This window comes from Mesoplodon mirus (assembly GCF_964341445.2).
Source record: "Mesoplodon mirus genome assembly, chromosome: 1".
Classification (NCBI taxonomy): Eukaryota; Metazoa; Chordata; class Mammalia; order Artiodactyla; family Ziphiidae; genus Mesoplodon; species Mesoplodon mirus.
The window spans coordinates 62,874,592-62,895,061 of NC_138976.1; the positions used below are offsets into that span (position 1 = coordinate 62,874,592).

Sequence of the window (20,470 nt, forward strand, 5' to 3'; positions counted from 1 at the left end):
ATTGCTAGTAAGTTTTTGCCATGGCAGCATTTCTATAGAATATCATTCCTGAAGGGTCAATAGATATTCCCTTAGAAATAGTGTTTGCAAATCTTAATGTAATCAAGTTATTGCTAGCTAGCTTGCGTGCTGCTTAATGCATCAAATGCCAGAGTCACGAAGATGCTTGTATGCACTGGGGATCTTCGAGAGAGGGGTATAGTATGCAACATATCTCAACCTGATTTGACTATAGAACCAAGACCACCCTGCCCCAGAATAGCTCATGAAACAAGTTTTTCATGGGATACATTTGGGAGGCATTTTATTGTAAATAGAAGTTATTTTAGAACACTGAAATCCATGGAAATTTGCATCAAGATTTAGATTTGGTTAAGTGCCAAAATTTCAGGCACTGTGCTAGGCGCTTTTACATATGTTGTCCAATTTAATCTACAAAACACAATCCTCCGAGGGTGATAAGAAAATCAGGCTCAAAGCATTTAAGTAATTGGCCAGAAGTCACTAAGTGAATGAATGGCAGAGGCCACAGTGCACCCTGACCTCAATGTGAGTGCTCATCTTACTGGCTCACGCCTTGGCGTGATTCACTCATACGCTCACGACAGTTCTCTAGTCTGACGTGAATCCCAAGATGGTCTGCATACCGCCCAGACTCAGTTACACGGGACCACATCATTCATCAAAAACACCTCTGCAGACCACAGAATATAGCTGACTTCTGACCAAGCCAGTTTGTTAACATGCATTCAGGGTTGACCTTTCTTGTGCCCACTGCAAAAAGGTGAACTTCAAAAAAAAAGTTGACCCTTGCTGAAGTTCTGCATAACTCAGTAGCTGCTTCTCCAGCTGCTTCATGATTCTAAGCACTTTGAGTCTTCTCCTCCCTTTGGCTACCCTCATTCTAGCTGTTCTTTTATTCATCCTTGGCCTTAAAAGAGAAGAGCCAAAGAAATCAAAAAAGAAAAGGAATTTCTAGCAGGTGAACTTGGCAATGCTTTAGCAGCTTTTATGAAACACATTGTAGGGGAAGAGTTTGAAACTCTTAGTTAGATTCGGCTTTCATGTTACCTGCAAGCCAGAAGTTAAAAGAGGAAGGGAGGGGAAATAGCCCTTATTAAGCACCCACTGTGTACAGGTGCTTTATACATATTAACAAATTTGAATTTGCATCATTTGACGTGAATATAATTCCCCTCATTTTAAAGATAATGAAAACTGAGGTCCAGAGAGACTAACTGACCATAATCACACACTAATAAGTGGTTGTGAGATGTGTCTGACTCCAAAGCACTTGTTTGGGGTACTAGCTGTGCTGCTTCCTGGCTAAACACTGTTTCCCCATTATCATGAGAGAAAGACAAATGTGAAAACGCAGGTGTTCATAGCATTTTTACTGAGCTTAATAGCATCCTCTTTGAGTTGATGTCTTAGATTGAACACTTGGAAAAATATTTTTTACCATTTCGATTTTCTTAAGTCATGTGCTACTTGATTATAAGTGAAGATCTAGTTATAAGAATAATTTAATCACAATTTTAGCTACTATGAAACCTTTCACTGAGAAGCTCAAAGTACTTAATGAGTATTCATTAAGGTTCATTTAACCTCTTTGAAGTCCAGACTCATTATTATTGCACTTTGGGAAGTGAGGAAACTGAGGCATAGAGCAGCCAAGTACCTTTTTTTACACACTCTTGTTAACCTGGATTAATGTCCCATATCCCAAAGTAGAGTTTTAATCCCAACTGGTTCTTTTGGTCCATTGTTCCTTCATATAAATGAACCAAGTAGCCACAAAATAAAATATCAGAAAGTATAAATTTTTGACTCTACTTCAACACTATTGACTACTTGGTCCAGACAATTCTTTGCTGTGGGGCAGTGGTGGAGGGTGAGTTGGGTGTCCTGTGCATTGAAAGATGCTTAGCAGCGTCCCTGGCCTCTACCCACTAAATATCCAGTATCACCCTCCTCCCATTGTGAAAAACAAAGCTGTCTCTAGACATTGTCTAATGTTGAGAGGCATGCACAGGCCTTAGAAAACAAGAAATCATGCTTGATGACAGAATGCTCTTTTACCAATGCCACCTTTCTCTCTAGTCCAATAGGAGCTAAAGAATCCAGAGTAAGTCAGGGCTAGGAAAAAACGTGAGGATCATCTAGTCTAGCATTTTTTTTCAGACTGTGTGAAATACGTTAATAAGGCTGGGGAGAAAAGAAGTTTCAATGGTCAACTTAGCTTTTCAAACAGGAAGCCAAACAAGGTTTATTATTTCCTTTAACAAATACTTATTGAGCTCTTCCTATGTCTCAGTCACTCTAGAAGGGACTTGGTGATACATCAGTGAACCAAAGACCCCTGTTTACTTAGCACTTAGCTAAGTTCCTTGGTACCTAAGTAGATTAAATAGTATGGTATACACGATACGTACTTTGGAAAATGAAAGTTGGTCAGATTAAGGGGGATCACAGACACTGGATTTTGGGGATGGATTGCGATTTTAAATTGAGTGATTAAACAGATTTTCTCATGCTTGACTTAGAGTTAGAGAGGGACCAGAAGTCCCATCCCGTTTAATTTCTACTCCCCCATCCCGTGTCTTTCATTCACGATAGTTGTTGGGAACCAAAATTTAGCTTATACATTAAATAAAATGTTCTATTGTTTTGAGTCCCCACAATCACTTAGGGAAGGTTTCTCCCCCTGGGGATGACTTTCCCCATGAGGGACATTTGGAAAGTTCTGGAAACAGTTTTGATTGTTGTAACCAGAGGGGAGTGGTGTGGCTAAATCTGGTGGATCTCATGAGTAGAGGCCAGGGATGCTGCTAAACTTCTTGCAATGCACAGGACAGCCTCCCACCACAAAGAATCATCTGGTTCCAGATGTCGGTAGTGCCAAGTTTGAGAAGCCATGACCTAGGGCCTTAAGGAGTTCTCATGTCCTGCTAAGTGACTTGAAATGATTGCCTTGTGGGCTTCACAGAAAGTGTATCTATAAACTTAATTTCTGACTTTAGAGGGAGCTTTACTTTGTGCTAATAGAAGGGAGGGATCATTAAAATGTGAAGATTTGAACCAACTCTTGTCTGCATGACACCTCGCAATCCAGAGCTTCCCACATTTCTTTCATGGGGTCCTGCACCTGGTTACCTACATGATGCCAAGCATACGTCTGTGTGGCTTCTTTCAGGGAGAATTCCCAAGTGATTGACTACATCTCTTACTTTTCTTTCAGGTGTTTGTGTAGAGTTTTAGCAACTGCAGTCTCAGTGTAGAAAGATCTTCTTAAATACAATACTGCAGAAAACAAAAAACACATTCAAAACATGTGTCACACATATCCTCTAGGTATGCAAGTGCTTCCTGACTTAAGTATTTTTCTGGAAAATATATAGCCCGGCTTAAATTTCATGGCTTTTCAATAGATCTTTATTATTTGTAGGGGGTAGTTTTAAGAAAATAAAGTAGAACATTGTGTAGTGACGATCTTAACCTCTAAGCATTATGAAGCATTCTAACGGTGCATCAGGGTTATGCATGCACTTTCCCAAACACCAAGACCCTTAATGCTTTGAAGCTGAACAACACTCTGCATGGTCCCCTTATGGATCTAGATCAGCAATCAAATCACACTTCACTTTAGGCCTTGCGGTCACCTGGACCTGCAGAGTGACACTGATGAATTTTTGCTGGTCATGGTTAGCATTAGAATGAATGGATTCTTAGAAGGTTGAACATTGAAACTCATTTGAACCTTACTGAGACTTAGCTGAAATCCATCCCTGTGTATCTACTTCACTCCTTCCCGTTGTTCCCCTTTCCTCCTCTTTTATCTTTCTGTCTTTTCCCCCAATCTCTCTTGCTGATTTTGTTCTCCTTTCTCATTTATCTGGATCCTTTAGGAATTCTTTGCAATGTGTTATTTCTATTAGCATTTATAACATCCTTGTCACTTGTTATCTTGTGATTCTTTAAGCATAGTCACTTATTTCTTTATTTCTTGATCTGTTTCATGCCAGATTTGAAATCAGTTGCATCAAAGACCCATGAGGGGTCTTTGAATACTATTGAATATAAAGATCCTATTTTCATGTCAAAATTTTGTGAAGCCCAGCATGCCAATAATAATAAATTTCATATGTATTGATTGAATAAACATTCATACAAATTCATTCCACACTCCCACACTCCCCTTGTCCCACTGGCCCAGGGTTGGTGGAGTAGGAGACAGTGCTATTGAGTTTGTTTCGCTCGTGACCTTAATCTATAGGATGTGACTGTGACACGTGACTGGTACAAGGACATACAGTGATTATTAGAGGATAAACTTACTTTCTAATATGAATGATCTACAGGAAAGTCTGGAGAGCCCTGTGAAATTTGTGAATTCTGTGCTCTACATAGTAGCACCCAGAATTTCTAGTTCTGAAAGGAAAAGAAAATTGTAAAGTAACTTTAAAAGTCTAGAGGAAAGAGCCTGAATCTAAATGAAAGTTTGGGAATATAGCAAGGCAACCACTGAAGGTTTTGTGAATGGAGAATGAAAGGGAAATGAATAAAACACAAGCAACGGAAGTGGGTTAAATGATCATAGTGAAGATTGCTCATGTCTTTATTGCTGAAAGGTTATAGGGGGTAAAGAATGTAAGAACATATTTGAAGAGAAATGTTCAGGTGAAACATTTCAAGTTTTCTCACCTCAGAAAGGGAAACACTTCAGGGTAAAGACAAAATTGTAGTCCCCTGCTTGAGCTCAGACTGCAAGAGTCATGAAGAACTTCCGTTGGGAAGAAGAATGGTAGAGAAGGAATAGGACGTTTGGTTTCAGATTTATACTGGGGATTCCATCTCTGCTGTCTGTTACCTTTGTCATAGCTTTTTGCCTTCGAGGTAGTTATTTAACCTCTCTAAGCTCAGTGTTCTTTTCTGAAGAAAAGAAAAAAAAAAGTCCCTCTCCATGCCATGAGGATTAAAGAAGTCAGTTTCCATCAAATGTCGGGCTTACTAAATATAGCATGGGAAAAAAGACCACCCTGTATTTAGCAAGTTTATTCAGTTGTATAGCTGCATCCAAGGTACATATTAGCATAGCCCTTTTATATGCACAGAGGAAGGGACAGATAATGCTTTAAAACACATGCACATTCTAACTCCTAGGCACATCCTCAAAGATATCTTGTTATTAAACTGAACCCAAGTTCAGAGAAGACCTGTGCCTGGAAATGATCTTGTTGTATCGATGAAGGAGGCCAAAAGATAGGAGAGAAGATTTCATATCAATGTCCTTTCCAAAAATGAACGTCTCCTTGAACTTAACACCTGCTCCTTTCCCTTCTGAAGATGCAAGTAGGAGTCCCTTTTCTATCACTAATAATTGTAAGCCCTCTGATAGACTTTTAACCTTATTTCTGCATTTGTAAAATGGAATTCTAATCCGTGCTCTACATCACAGCATTGTTGAGAGCAATAAATGAGACAGTGATAGTAAAAGTTCTTTGTGAACTAAAATGTCCCAAACCAGTGTAAGGAGCTTATAGCACTGGTGTAGGTTGATGAACCACTTCTGTCTCCCAGTGTGGACCAGTGGTTCAGCCTCCTACCCAGCAGAGGAGCCCCTCAGGCATGCATTATGCATTTCTCATGATTTTCTTTCTTCTTTTCCTTACATGCATAGCTTGGAACTGAAGTGGTCTCGTATCGAGTGGTCACAGACTGAATATGAGGTCTGTGAGAATGTGGGCGTATTGCCCTTGGAAATTACCAGAAAGGGATATTCCATGGACTCGGCCTTTGTGAGTGTAAAGGTAACAACTCTGTCAATTTTCAAGCTAAAACCTCGGTTGCTAGTTGGTGCCTTTGATTATTTCCTTAGAAAAATTCAGAGTGAGTAAGGAAATTTCAAACTGCACGAGTGTTGTACTATTCCCGAGAGTCTAAGTACAAAATCTCCTTGTCCCTCCATCACTTATCTAGGTGCATTAGCTCCTAGATAGGATATTTCTAACCCATTTTTAGTTTTTAAATCTTGTCTTTAACTCTTGAAGTTTGATTTCACAAGGGAGATCTATCCAACCTAGTGAACTTGGGCCAAACTCTGCTTTGGAAAGGAAAGTTGTAGGCAAGTGTAAGTCCCCAAATGGCTTTCTCTTGGTATGCACCAGGACCATTTCCTGTGGTCTCAGTGGATGAAAAAATCAGGGAACACACCTATCATAAGCGTCACCCAAGTCATGCAAAATTAAGAGACCATGTATCAATACAGGCACCCTGAAATACAAGGAATTTTCAATAATTATTTTTGGACTAGTCATCTGCTATTTCTTTACACTGCCATGGGCCGTGGAGCACAACCTATGGCTTCTAGAATTGAAAGATTTTTTTAGGAGTCACTATAAAAATTGCACTTCAGGTGAATGAGAGCATGAAAATCCTGTACATACGAATGCTGGTGAATGAGCCTGAAAGACTCCCCTCCTCAATCTAAGGAAAAAAGCAGTGATACTAGCTTCTGGGAAAAAATGCCATCTCAGTTAAGTCTCAATTACAATAATAAGTTCAAATCACCCTCACAACCTTGTGCACATAAATTCTACTATATCCAGACTCAGTATTTATCTTTCTAGTGGGCATAGGGTCTTTTCCCCTGATCTGGGATGTTTTATTATTGTTAAATCATCAGACAACTGAGTATCCCCTCTACCTTCCCAGTAGATAGTTTATGGAAAAAGAAAGAACCCGCCTGGATGGTTTTCTAATATTCTTCTGGTCCTCCATAAAAAGCACCATATGCTCTAGTCTGGAGTTTTGGGCCACAGAACCATTCACCTTGCCAGGTAGAAACAACAGACGTAGTGTGACGGAACCTTTTGTCTGCTTAAGCTGAGTGCACACAGTGAAGCTGCCAGCTGAGTCTGCAGGCCTTTCGCAAACAGCCCGAGTCCTTCAGGGACCACTCTGCTTACAGCACAGCCTGCTGCTTTAGACTGGAGCTTACTGGCTGCTTGGCTGGGAGGAAGGAAAAGAAAGCACTCTTACCCTACGTTGTTTGCCCTGGTTTGAATCGCACACCTGCACCGGACTGATTTCTGCAGCCACCTTGACTCAACCCATTCCTTTTCCCACGTAGGATTCTGTAAGCTCAGTGGTGGTAAATACTAGGTAATTGCACGTGCAAGAACCACATGGGGAAATGTAACTCCCTGCATATGATGGGTACAGGTGTGCAATGGACTGCCTTTCCGCAGTGAAAGGTTGTTGGGAAGGAGCCTTGGCATTGCGGAGAAAGAACAAATGGGAGCTTAGGAGGCAGTAGTCTTCTTGAGCAAAATGTTTCCACTGCAGACCACGGGCAGATGTCAGGGCCTTTGGTTAGAAATGCAGATAATGTCTGAGGCCAAAGAAATAGGAATTTGTAAGTTTTTACTTGTACCCTTCGTCCCTTTGTAAGAAAGTGAAGGAATAGAGTAACTCACTTTCCCGAACATCTCATTCAAGGACCTCTTTTTCTAACCAGCTGAAGCTTCTTTTTCAAACTCCTTTTCAACCATATTTCAAACTAAATATGTGTTCTTCACACATATTTACGCTCCTCTGGGGGAAGTTAAGGGCACGAGATGTCAGAGCCCTTAAATCACCTCTGTTCTTCAGCCCTGGGGGACGGGAAAAAGGGGTCAGCCAATTGTCTCTTTAGATTGGACCAATTTTTTTTTTTTTTTTTTACAACTTACTTGAAGGAGCTTCTGAAGCCCTTGGTTCTGGGTGTGGATGGCCTTTGTGTGGCTGTTCCCCAGGACTGTCATCCCCACAGAGCCCTCATTCATGTCTGTGAAGAGGAATGGTTTCATCCAGATGCGAAAATGGACCAGACTTGTTTTAGTTCATCTGGTCTAAAGGCTTTCAGTGTCCTGAGCTCGCAGGATAGCTCCAAGCTGGCTGACAGATCAGCACCCCGGCTGTCAGCAGTACCCGCTTTTCCTTCGCTTCACTGCCCTTCTCCCTTTCCTCCAAGGCATTATTTTAGGGCCTGGTTGGGGTAGAGGGAAGGCCATGAAATAAAATATTTGTAACAAAGAGAAATACAGTGTTTAAAATTCACATTACTTTCTCCAATAACCAAATCATTTATAAAGGAGAAGAAAAAAATAAAACTAAAGTTTTATGTTTACTTCCATTGATATTAGTCTAGGAAAAAGTTAACTTTAAGGAAGATGGGTCAAAAATGATGTATTATAATAAAAAAAATGTTAAAAACAGATTTAAGAGCATGAGTTTAGTCTAGTATGAGATTAGACTAGATGTTTTTTATTACAGAATATTTATTTTTATTTAAAAAAAAGATTTTTTTTTCCTCTTAAGGTCAACCAAGTGTCAGCTGCAGCTGGAAAGGATTTCACCGTGACTCCATCTAAGCTGATTCAGTTTGACCCAGGTACGTTTTGTGTCTACACTCTGTTTCATGTTTTTGTAAGAAAGTCTGGAGATTGTGGAAAAGACAGACTATTATGCAGCTTCAGCCAGCTAGGAACTCCTCAGGGAACGGGATCACCCCTCTCCCAGAGAGACGAGTTTGTACTTGAGGTTTTGCCCCTCATATTTTATGTTATTACTAGTGAGTATTTATTTAAAATGAGAAGAGAGATCATAACAAAATATATAAAATATTAAAGCAAACATCCAAAAATCCAGAAAAAATGCCATTTAAAAAAATTATTCAGAGGTCTGACACAAAGCTGAAATAATGTAATTGCCTCATATTTTAATGGAAATTTTTTGAATGTTATAGTCTTGTGGATTCCTAAAGGGTCATTTCTAAATTATCTCTCTTAGAATAGGCTGATATGAACAGATTCCAGGGGAAATTATTATTTAATTAGATAACACCTGTTTTTTTTTTTTTTTTTTTTTTTGTTTCTAAGATTTTTTTTTTTTAATGCAGACCATTTTTAAAGTCTTTATTGAACTTCTTACAACACCGCCTCTGTTTTGTTTTGGTTCTTTGGCCCCGAGGCATGTGGGATCCTAGCTCCCTGACCAGGGATCGAACCCACACCCCCTACATTGGAAGGCGAAGTCTCAACCTCTGGACCACCAGGGAAGTCCCCGATAACACCTGTTTTGTTTTAAGCATTTTGAAAAATTTTGCTAGGTGCAAAAGGGAATACAAAAACATGGGGCCTGTTCTCAAGGATGTTCTATCCTGTGAGAAATACAGACATGAAAACAACTCACTGGGGCCTCCCTGGTGGCGCAGTGGTTGAGAGTCCGCCTGCTGATGCAGGGGATACGGGTTCGTGCCCCGGTCTGGGAGGATCCCATATGCCGCGGAGCGGCTGGGCCCGTGAGCCATGGCCGCTGGGCCTGCGCATCCGGAGCCTGTGCTCCGCAACGGGAGAGGCCACAACAGTGAGAGGCCCGCATACCGCAAAAAAAAAAAAAAAAAAAAAAAACAACTCACTGATAGAGTACATTGTGACCCCAAGGATGTGCCATTGTTCTGGCTAAGGAAAATCCTGAAAGACTTCCTAGGGAACTTGGTAGCAGAAGAAGGGGACTTAAACTGCAGGACAGACAGACATTTGGCTAACTGTGCCTTAAGCACCAAGGCAGGAGTCATGCCCCCTTTCCCTGGTTTCTGTAGATGGGAACCAGTAGCTCTCCCTCACTGCACTGCATGGTTGTCTCTCTTTCCCTCTGGCATGGAATGGACCTAGATCACCTGTCCAGGAACAAAAGGAAAAGGCCTTGGGCTTCCCTGGTGGCACAGTGGTTGAGAGTCCGCCTGCCGATGCAGGGGACACGGGTTCGTGCCCCGGTCTGGGAAGATCCCACATGCCGCGGAGTGGCTGGGCCCGTGAGCCATGGCTGCTGAGCCTGCGCGTCCGGAGCCTGTGCTCCGCAACAGAAGAGGCCATAACAGTGACAGGCCCGCGTATCGCAGGAAAAAAAAAAAAAGGAAAAGGCCTTGAGAAGCATCCAGGGCATGTGGCTTTCTGCTCCCCTGCAGAGGAGGTGTTCTGCATTCTGAGAACAGGCCATCCGATCAAGACTTTAGCCATTGTCTGCCACTGACGCATGAAGTTTTGGGCAAAGGCAAAACAAAATGGCCTGAATACCGTTACCACTCCAAAACTGACAACCTTAATATTAAACGTAGAGGAGACTTCCCTGCTGGCACAGTGGTTAGCACTCCACGCTTCCAATGTGCGGGGCCTGGATTCAATCCCGCATTGGGGAACTAGATCCTACATGCATGCCATGACAAAGAGTTCACGTGCCACACCTAAGTAGCCTGCATGCCACAACTAAGGAGCCAGTGAGCCGCAACTAAGGAGCCCACCTGCCACAACTAAGACCCAGCACAACCAAAAAAATAAAAAATAAATAAAAATAAACGTAGAAAAGAAATGCCTTTCTGCAGTTCACCACAAGTTGTACGATGTTTAGTGACTGTATTCGTTTGCTGGGGCTACCCTAATAAAGTATCACAAACCTGGTAGCTTAAAAACAAGAATTATTTTTCTAATAGTTCTGGACACTAGAAGTTCAAGATCATGATGTGGGCAGGGTTGATTCCTTCTAAGGGCTGAGAGGGAATCTGTTCCATTCCTCTCTTCCATGCTCTGGTGCTTTGCTGGAATCTCTGGCCTTCCTTGGCTTCTGTTGCATCACTGGATCTCTGCCTTTGTCTCCATAGGATGTTCTCCTTGTTTGTGTCTGTGTCCAAATTTCCCCTTTGTATACTGACACCAGTCATAATAGACTAGGGGTCCACTCTACTCTAGTGTGACTCCATCTGAATTACATCTGTAATGCCCTTATTTCCAAATAAGGTCACAGTCTGAGGTACTGAGAGTTAGGACTTAAACATAGGGATTTTTGAGTGACACAACTCAACCTATAACAGAGAGCCTTACATTTGACATGCAACAATCCCAATATTGTTATTGGCCTCCTTCCTGTGATATTTAAGTTTCTGACTTGCATAATTTTGTTCCTCAGACTGACCACCCTTGATGAGAAGAGCTATTCCTGTTACATATTTGAAGTTTACCCTCGGGTTGCTGCAGGCTCTGGTTCTGATCAACCCTAAGATGAAAGGATTTGATGCATTGGCTCTGTGCTCTTTATGTACTTCATGTTAAGGCAGGTCCAGCCTTTCCTCTCTTCAAGAGGCAAGAGTCCTTGTCATATATCATCTTTATTATTTGAGGTCTGTTTGTCACAGATCAGGAGTGATTTTGGCTTTTGGTGGATTTTGAGCAGCCCACCAGGTTCTCTGTTTGGATTGATAGGAACCAGAAGATATCACACTGGAGGAGCTCCGGGAAGCTAACTCTTGCAAGCCCCACTGGGTGAGGGAATGCCCATTTGCTTTCAAGAGTTTACATGCTGCTTCCAGTAGATACTAAAGACTTCTGAGGGTCTAAATAGTCATAATTTTAGAGATTATTTAGACTTTTTTTTTGGCCACGCCATGCGGCATGCGGGATCTTAATTCCCCGACCAAGGATTGAACCTGTGCCCCCTGCAATGGAAGCGCAAAGTCTTAACCACTGGACCACCAGGGAAGTCCCTATTTAGACTTTTTTTTTTTTTTTTTTTGGTGGTACGCGGGCCTCTCACTGTTGTGGCCTCTCCCGCTGCGAAGCACAGGCTCCGGACGCGCAGGCTCAGCGGCCATGGCTCACGGGCCCAGCCGCTCCGCGGCATGTGGGATCTTCCCGGACCGAGGCACGAACCCGTGTCCCCTGCATCGGCAGGCGGACTCTCAACCACTGCGCCACCAGGGGAGCCCTATTTAGACATTTTAAGAAAATAAATAAATATAGCTTATAAATGAAAAAGAAACAACACTTGGCTGTTCGTTGCTTTGGAACTTATTAGCCAGAAACTGTTTTATAAGCTGATGTCTTCCTTTAGAGAATGTTAGAATTCCCCGTGTCCACAGGTCCTGTAAATACTTATTTACTCCCATCTTGTTCATCTTTGCCTCTTTCAGATCTGGTGTCTTCATCCCCATTCCCACCCCTTTCATCCAAAGCAATCTGTTCATTTCTTTAAAAACAGCAGCTTCCATGATTGGTGAGGAAACAGAGAGTGAGAAATCAAAGACAGTGGAATATCATAGGGTTTGAGAGCTCTTGGAGTGAGCTGAAGAGAAACTGGGGGACTTTTCAGTCTAGTGAGCTACACTCAAGCTTGCCTTGCAGCTTTGTACCAAACCAAAAGCTAACCCTGACTACTTTGCCTTCTGCTATTGTGAATAATCTGGAGTCAAAGTGCAAATATTCTTAAGAAAATGATTGTTTTCCTTTAAAATAAGTGTTCTTCAAAGGTCTGCTGCATTCTTAATTGAGAGTTCATTGTGCCTGAGTCAAAATGTTTTCCAAAGAACAGCTCTCTCACATGGCATTTGCTGAAAAACATTGAGAATATGTCTTTCAATAGTGAAATGTGTTTTGCAGGAAAATATCCACTCTGTAAAGTGGGCTATGTCTGCATAACCTGACACCTCTCTCTCCTCTTCAGCACCTTTTGTTTCATGGGAACAGGGAGCCAGTTCATGCCTTCTGAAATTGTTTATAATCACCGTGATTTCACAAATACTTTGCACCTTGAAGGCTGGAGAGGAAGGAAAAAGAAAAACTAAGAAAGTTCTGATTTCTAATCTCATTAACCTAAAAAAGGAGGTCCTATGTGCATACCTGGTAGACATATAAACAAAGTTGAAATGCAGGCAAACAAATCAAAAGTACTTAAATGAAATGTGGAATAGATCTTCTCTAACCATCTGGTTCTACTTCATAAGGTTTTACAAAAACTTTAAGGTTTTTTGGGGGTGGGTGGGGCAGTGAGGGGGAAGGGTTACTATAATTTATTAAACAGTTCTTAAAATAAGAAGGCAAATGGTTGGGGCTTGGGAAAAAATTTTTTTTGTATTGGATTTTTATTTGAATAACACTTAACTTTATGGGCTTTGAGAGTCAAAACAGCTCTCTGAATATTAAAACCTTAGTATTCATATGCCTTCTTCATTGTCAAGTCTCTTTTCTCTTCATGCCAATTTATTACAACAGCTGCCTACGTGGATTCCCAACTTCTAGGCTCTCTGCTTGTCTGCCTGGGCCCCTAAATCTTCCCACATAACACTTTCAGGTTCATGTTTTTAAGACATCCATTTTCAAGAGCCTTCCCTGTTGCCTGTGGTTTAAAGTCTGAGTCTGACCACCTAGTGTCGAGGACTCTCTGCAGTCTGGCTACAAAATGCCAGCGCTACCTACCACCTCTCTTCCCTGGCATGACCTCTCTACTCCAGCCAGGTAATCTGCTCAGCCCTCCTGATCAAGGTCTCTGCTTTGCTATCTAACTGACTTTGCTTCTGTTGTTTTCCCATTTCCTCCCAGGTCCTTCCAACTCTGGAGCTCACATACATGTAGTATTTACCATCTATTCTGTATCTTTTGGCAGCTAATTATACACAACCTGGAATAATTGACTTTTCTGGTATTTACATCTTGTCTCTTCAAGAAGGTTTTAAATTCCTTTATGTCAGGGCTTCCTTATGTTATACCTCTAGTATTCTCCCTAGCATCCACCAAAGGCAAGCACATAATCAATACAAAATATATATTTTGATGGACTGATTCATCCAGCCATGAGGTGGGAGTTATGTAGTTTATATTAAATGCTTCAAATTTTGTCTTTGTAAAGGCTATGTAAGTAATTGATTTAAGAACTCAGTGGAGGGACTTCCCTGGTGGCGCAGTGGTTAAGAATCCGCCTGCCAATGCAGGGGACACGGTTTCGATCCCTGGTCTGGGAAGATCCCACATGCCACGGAGCAGCTAAGTGTGCCACACTACTGAGCCTGTGCTATAGAGCCTGCTAGCCACAACTACTGAAGCCTGTGTGCCTAGAACCCATGCTCCGCAATAAGAGAAGCCACCACAATGAGAAGCCTACGCACTGCAACGAAGAGCAGCCCCTGCTCGCCGCAACCAGAGATAGCCCGCGCACAGCAACAAAGACCCAACACGGCCAAAAAAAAAATCAGTGAAGGACTTAATACATGTTACAACATGGATGAGACTTGAAAACATTAAAAAAAAAAAAGTTCAGAAAAAAAAAAAAGAACTCAGTGGATACTGAAAGCTTAACAAATTACCTGTCAGCCTATTTTTTTTAATAAAATTATTTCAAAGACCCTTAATTTTTCTCTCTAAGTGCAGGCAAGAGTAGGATAAGTGAACAGTTTCCTCTTTCCATTGGATTCTGTTGGGGATTGATGAGACTTTGATTCCATGATGAACTCTATAAGCAACATACCTTCAAGAAGGAGGCCATCATCTAGCTAGCACAACTGAGAGGCATAAATCTGTAGAAAGCAACCTGCAAGGAGAAAAGAATCCGATTTTCAGATGAGAAGACTAGAAAAAAATGTTTAACTGCTTATATAGATGGGTTTATGGGAATAAAAGCACTCAAATAGCCAATGAGTAAATGACACAGAATAAAGTTTCAGAACTTAGTCCTCAAAGGTTAAACCATAAGTTTATCTTTTTCCCCTTAAAACTGAGCCATCTTTCTTCACTAAACAGTACTTTCTTTCCTGCCAACTCTTTTTCTTCTAAATAAACCCATGGGGGATGCCCCGCTATCCACGTCATGGAAACTGGTCAAGATTTGACAATCTCAGAAGTTTTTTCCACCTTTAATATTTTGTGTTTCTGGGGTTGCTTTGCGTCCCATCTTAGTGGTGACAGGAGAGCTGGGGATATGTTTGTAACATCAAAACTGTTTTGCATTAAGTTCGCAAAGTTACCGTGAACCAAGCTTGATTGTAACTCGATGAACAGAGGCAGACAGAAAGAGAAAAAAAAAATTGGCTCCGTCTATTTCAAGAACCCCCCAGCCTATAAATTCTCTGTAGGAGGTTATCAAACTCCTGAGTATTACATGATCAGAAAAAGCATTTGTGGGCTAGAAGGATCTCAGGAAGTAGGGCAGCCGATGGAAGCAGCTGTCGTTAGAAATCAATCATTTCTGTGAATAGCATGAAGTACCATCCAATAATCACTTCTGACTGTCTGCATCAACATCTTAAGGTTTTTCAAACTATTAAGATTTAAAGATTGCAGTACTTGTTTATTCTTAAGGAGAGAAGGGACAGGTCAGGAAAAAATTGTCTTAGATCTCAACTGCTCACCATTTTTTGTTCATCCCTTTCCTAATGCAGCTTGCCTTTTTCGTTACAGTGTTTGCATTTAAAGGGAATCATCATTGTCCAGGAACAAATGTGGTCTTTTAATATTATTTAGGAGAACAGCACGACTTCAGCGAGTTGGTAGCAGTACAATAGCTCACTCAGGCTACTGCAGTCTAGCTGTAGACATGTTAATTAATATATTTCTCTGACACCTAGGTGATTGAAATAGCAATTAAAGAGTAATTAAAATGTTTCCTTCTTGTAGGAATGTCAACTAAGATGTGGAATATAGCAATTACCTATGACGGATTAGAGGAAGATGATGAGGTCTTTGAAGTAATTCTGAACTCCCCCGTGAATGCGGTTCTTGGCACAAAGACAAAAACTGCAGTGAAAATTTTGGACTCAAAAGGAGGTATTCTTTTGATCCTCATCTTGAAATCAGGAGCAGTCCTGGCACTGTAGCTGCTTGCTTTCAACAGCCAGCGTGCTTGATAACACCTTCAAATCAAAATGCTTAATTTCTTGTCAAGAAAGCAACCTCAGTCGTGATGTAGGCCCTTTATTCTGGTTTCTGCTTCCTGCGGTTTTCCTCCTGCTAAGAATGCCCATTTGAGAAAAGCAACAAGTCAGTGCTTCGTTGTTTTTTTCCTCACCCGTTTGTTGTTCTCACCAAGGGGGAAACAATGTTGGTGAGAATCTATCCACAATTATTTTCCCCCAGAGTTTATAGGGCTGTAATTATCTTCCTCGGTTAAAGAGAGCTCTTAAGGCCTAAATTCTGAGTCCCCACTGTAGTGTGACCCCGAAAATTCTGACAGGAAGGAATTGGAGAAAAATAGATGTGAAGGTTGCAGCTGGCTTGGGGATTCAGGAGCAGCTGGAGAATAATAATGAATAACCTTGGGTTGCAGAGCCAAATAGGCCCTGGATAGTATATGCTAAAGAACAACGTGTGAACTAAATAAAATAAAGAGCAGCCCAAAGCTTTGGTGCTCTGACATTTTTCCTGCCAAATACCTTCTACTTATTTGTCTATTTAGCAGTTGACAAGTGTCTAGTTACTATGCTTGGTCTCACCTTCCTATTTTTACACGTCATGCCCTACAGGCCGCATGTTTTTCTTACCTGAAATTTATTATCTCCTCTTTCTCATCCTATAATAAAAATAGACACTATCCTCTTTCCTTTACCATAGCATCTCTCCCATACCCCCTTACCTTACCAAATTCATTTCTTTTTCAGTAGAATTTTCTGGTCACATTAAGTACATAAATACATAAAATACACACTTTACACATGAAGTGTAAAGTATCCAGACGAGGCTGCTAGGTTTAGAATTTTTTCATACTAATTGGCAATATTTCTAATCAAAGGAGCTCCATTAAGATTTACTGGATCTTTGTTCTGTAACAGTTAAATGCTCATTTTTATAACTTGTTACTTGATTTCGCTGACATCTTCAAACAATTCCAGTTTCTACCTCTGGGAGATTGGGGAAAGGATGAACACTTTAAAGTGTTTGTGCAATGATACTTGATCAGGGAGTAAACTTGATAATATGGAGGAGTTGTATAATATGAAGGGAGGCTATTGCCCAAGTAGATGGGATGATTATAAAATCATGACAGTGATTTTCATCTGTGGTTCGTGAAATCAGTTTCATGACTTATAGTCACCCTGTAGATGTGCAGAAGGGCACAGCTTTTTTGGATGGACACTGATGAAGAGTAAAGGGGTTTCTGGCAAATGGCAGAAAGGCAACATCTGGTGGGAAAATCATCCATCTGAGTTTAATGACAAGCTGCTCCAGGGACTTTCTCCATGTGATCAGTTATCTGTTTGTGTAAAATGAACTGACCTGCCATGTTGTGTGCCTCCAGGACAGTGCCATCCTTCATATGCCTTCAATGCAAACATGCCCAATGCATGGGAGAAGGGCATTTGGAGCCTGCTCTCCCCAGGGGCTTCCTCACGCACCACTTCTGGTTCCTTTCATCCGGAAAGAAGACCCCTTCCATCTTCCAAGCAGCTAGCAGTCACCAGGGGAGACACCCTGCGGGACTTTGATTCTGAAGATCTTTCTCTAATGAAGCTTAGGACCCAAGCGAATGGCAAAAGAGTAAGGATGGGGACCTCTTTGGTTTTGATGTGTGGAGTGCATACTGAAAGGATCAAAAGATCTTAATAAGTATTCTGAAACACTGTGGAAGCTGTTCTGGTTCTCACAGTGACTGAGGGCCATGGTGATTTTCACGGTTCCTTATACCATCATGAAGTGCCTTTTGTATACAAATATCATAATGCTGCCCTACTTCATTTACTGTACTGACTGAGGTGATAGATATTCTGACTCATCCATATGATTTCTGCTTTGGTTCCTTTTGTGATCAAGACAGATAGGGAATGACCAGTGACGCTGAAATAGAATGAGATTAAATGATCTACTTGGGTGTGGAAACAATGGCTTTGACATTATCAGCATAGTTTTCTAACCAGGCACACACTCATGGGTGTGCGTGTGTGTGTGTGTGTGTTTTCTTGGACCTCTGTGTACTGTAGATGTACCAAGAAAATAAGGGTGTTTTTTCTCTCTAACTGGGACTAAGAATAGATGAGTCAATATTGATAAAGTGCCATTTGGTCCAGTGATTTTATAAAAATTCCAATGATTTAGGCATGGAAAATCTTAAGAAAAACATATGTTTTAAAATTTTTCAATCATTAAAAATATCTTATTGGAAGGGTTTTACCCTACTGCTAATTATTATTCAAGTCAATTTTTTTCATATTTTGTTCTCTCTTGATTTCAGGTCCATCCATCCTCTGTTTATAGAAATGGAACAGACATCATCTACAATGTAAGCATAGTCTGAGAGAATTGCTAAATTTCTTATATTTATGGATACAAAATATTCAGTGAAACTACCTTTCATAACTATTATATTTATGTATTTCTCTTAAAAACATGTTTTGAAATTTGTTTTAGAGGCTTGGGTGGTCAGAAAAAAAAATACACCTTTTATGTTTTTGTTTTGATCCAATTTTTGGATTGCTCATTTTTGCAACAAATGTTTCTGTTTGCTCTCTTGGTGTTTATTTTTTCTTTATTGTTGTTTGTTGATTTCCTCAAGTATCATGGAATGATTTCCCTGAAACTGGAGGATGACAGTTCCTCAACTCACAAAAGTAAGGCCAAAGTATTATCCATTGTTAGTCAGCCACAGAAGACAATCAAAGTGGCAGAACTGCCTCAAGCAGATAAGGAGGAATCCACAACTGGCTCACACTTCCCCCAACAGGTATGAAAATCTCTTCACTTCCTATTCACTTTACAACAAGCTGTGTTCTGGGTCATAAAACAGCCTTCAAGCTTGGGGATAGTTGACACAACACAAATGCTACTCAACAAATGATGACCTAAAAGAGGTACAAGTGTGATCAACTTACATCAAGTCTAAATCACCTTTCCTTGCCATAGGACCGTTTGCCCTCATTTCCAAAGAACTGCACACTGGAATTAAAGGGACTCTTCCACTTTGAAGAAAGCCTCCAAAAGCTGTATAAGTGCAATGGAATTGCCTGGAAATCTTGGAGCCCTCACACCAAGGTGGGACACAGGCCGAGCAGCCAAGTACCTTTACTTGCAGCATGTCCCATAATAAGCTGAGAGAGAGGGAGTGCCCTGTCCACTCCTGCTACCTCGGCCTGCTCTGTTACACTTCGAAGGTGAAGAGGAAAAGATGGCCAGTTGGTGTTTTAAAAATCACAAAACACATTAGTTAAGCAATACAATTTGAAAAGATGTTTACTTATTTTATTCAATTATCATAATGTCAAAGTGTAAAATTAAAACACTGCTGACTTTACCAGTGTGTTCCATAAAAAGCCATTGCATTTCTCAAAGTGGAGGATTGGGATTAAGGCTGACCTCCTTTCTGGTGACAAAATTACTCACATTAGGGGACTCATAGGACTCTCTATGCTGAGAACAGACTCTAGATTGTAAAGACCATTATAATGTGAACATGGACAACTATTTTTCAGGTGGAAGATAAATCATGCCCAGCTGGGTGGCACCATCACTTAGGCTACTGCCACTCCTTGATCACAGAGCAGAAGGGCACCTGGATCATAGCCGCCCAAGCTTGCAGGGAACAGTAAGAAACCCTGTTTCACATTTGATTGATGTTTCTTTGCTGATGTTTCTCTGTTTTCTCATGGAACTGTAATGTTGCTTCATTCATTCAAGTGTTGAGTGTCTGATGTCTACCTGGCTTTGTTTTAGGAGCTTGGAGGGAGCTCTGTAGTTCAGAATGGATTTGGGCTGACCTTAATAATGTATTTTGACTTAGCTCTTTTATGATAAAACTGTGCCATTGCCACAGTTCTATATTTTTTAACATCTTTATTGGAGTATAATTGCTTTTCAATGTTGTGTTAGTTTCTGCTGTATAACAAAATGAATCAGCTATATGTATACATATATCCGCATATCACAGTTCTATTTTTTAGACTCTCTATCTTAAACTTTTGGGGAAAGTCAGAAGGAGATTCTCTGAGTCAGCAGTGTTGCAGATTCTATATTTATTAAATAGTAATTCCTGCCCACTGATTTGAAAATACATAGCAATGAAAAGTCTTACAGCATCAGGCCTATAACAATGTAAGAGGCATTGATGATTATGAAACCAGACGAGTTGGACAAAGGGTGATTGGATAACAGAACACTCAATGAAAGATGACTCGTGGTCAGATAATGACAACAAAATTTATCTAGCTGAGGCGGACTTTAAAAATGCATATGTAACTATCCCTGACCCTCCTTTTTGCCTCCCTGGATATTATCCAAAGCAATGCAATTAGACTAATATGTTCCACGGCTAGAAATTGAGACTAGGTAAATCGCTGGTGGATATCAGTCAGATTTTGCACTTCATCAAATTTTGAAAGTTATGTTCACCTAAAGACACTATTAAGAAAATGAAAGGTTAGACCACATTTGGGAAAAGCTCATCTCAAATCATGTATCTGATAAAGGTGTCAAATCCAGAAAATATAAACATCTCCTACAAATCAATGACAAAAAGACAACCAGATTTTAAAAAAATAGCATATACACTACCAAATGTAAAACCGATAGCTAGTGGGAAGCAGCCACATAGCACAGGGAGATCAGCTCCGTGCTTTGTGACCACCTAGAGGGGTGGGATAGGGAGGGTGGAAGGGAGGGAGACGCAAGAGGGAAGAGATATGGGG

At 40.9% G+C, this 20,470-nt stretch overlaps 1 protein-coding gene across 1 annotated transcript in view; it reads left to right on the plus strand.

Moving 5' to 3' along the window:
• The window catches only part of FREM1 (FRAS1 related extracellular matrix 1), a gene marked incomplete at its 3' end in the record, with an annotated part of 47,826 nt that overhangs the window by 17,765 nt on the left and 9,591 nt on the right, over positions 1-20,470 (plus strand). Inside the window, exons 5-12 of the mRNA XM_082619015.1 lie at positions 5,681-5,810; positions 8,362-8,434; positions 15,477-15,626; positions 17,095-17,333; positions 18,025-18,072; positions 18,346-18,513; positions 18,693-18,821; positions 19,259-19,371. Of these exons, the coding sequence (XP_082475141.1) occupies positions 5,681-5,810; positions 8,362-8,434; positions 15,477-15,626; positions 17,095-17,333; positions 18,025-18,072; positions 18,346-18,513; positions 18,693-18,821; positions 19,259-19,371 (1,050 nt within the window). The remainder of the gene's footprint in view (positions 1-5,680; positions 5,811-8,361; positions 8,435-15,476; positions 15,627-17,094; positions 17,334-18,024; positions 18,073-18,345; positions 18,514-18,692; positions 18,822-19,258; positions 19,372-20,470) is intronic.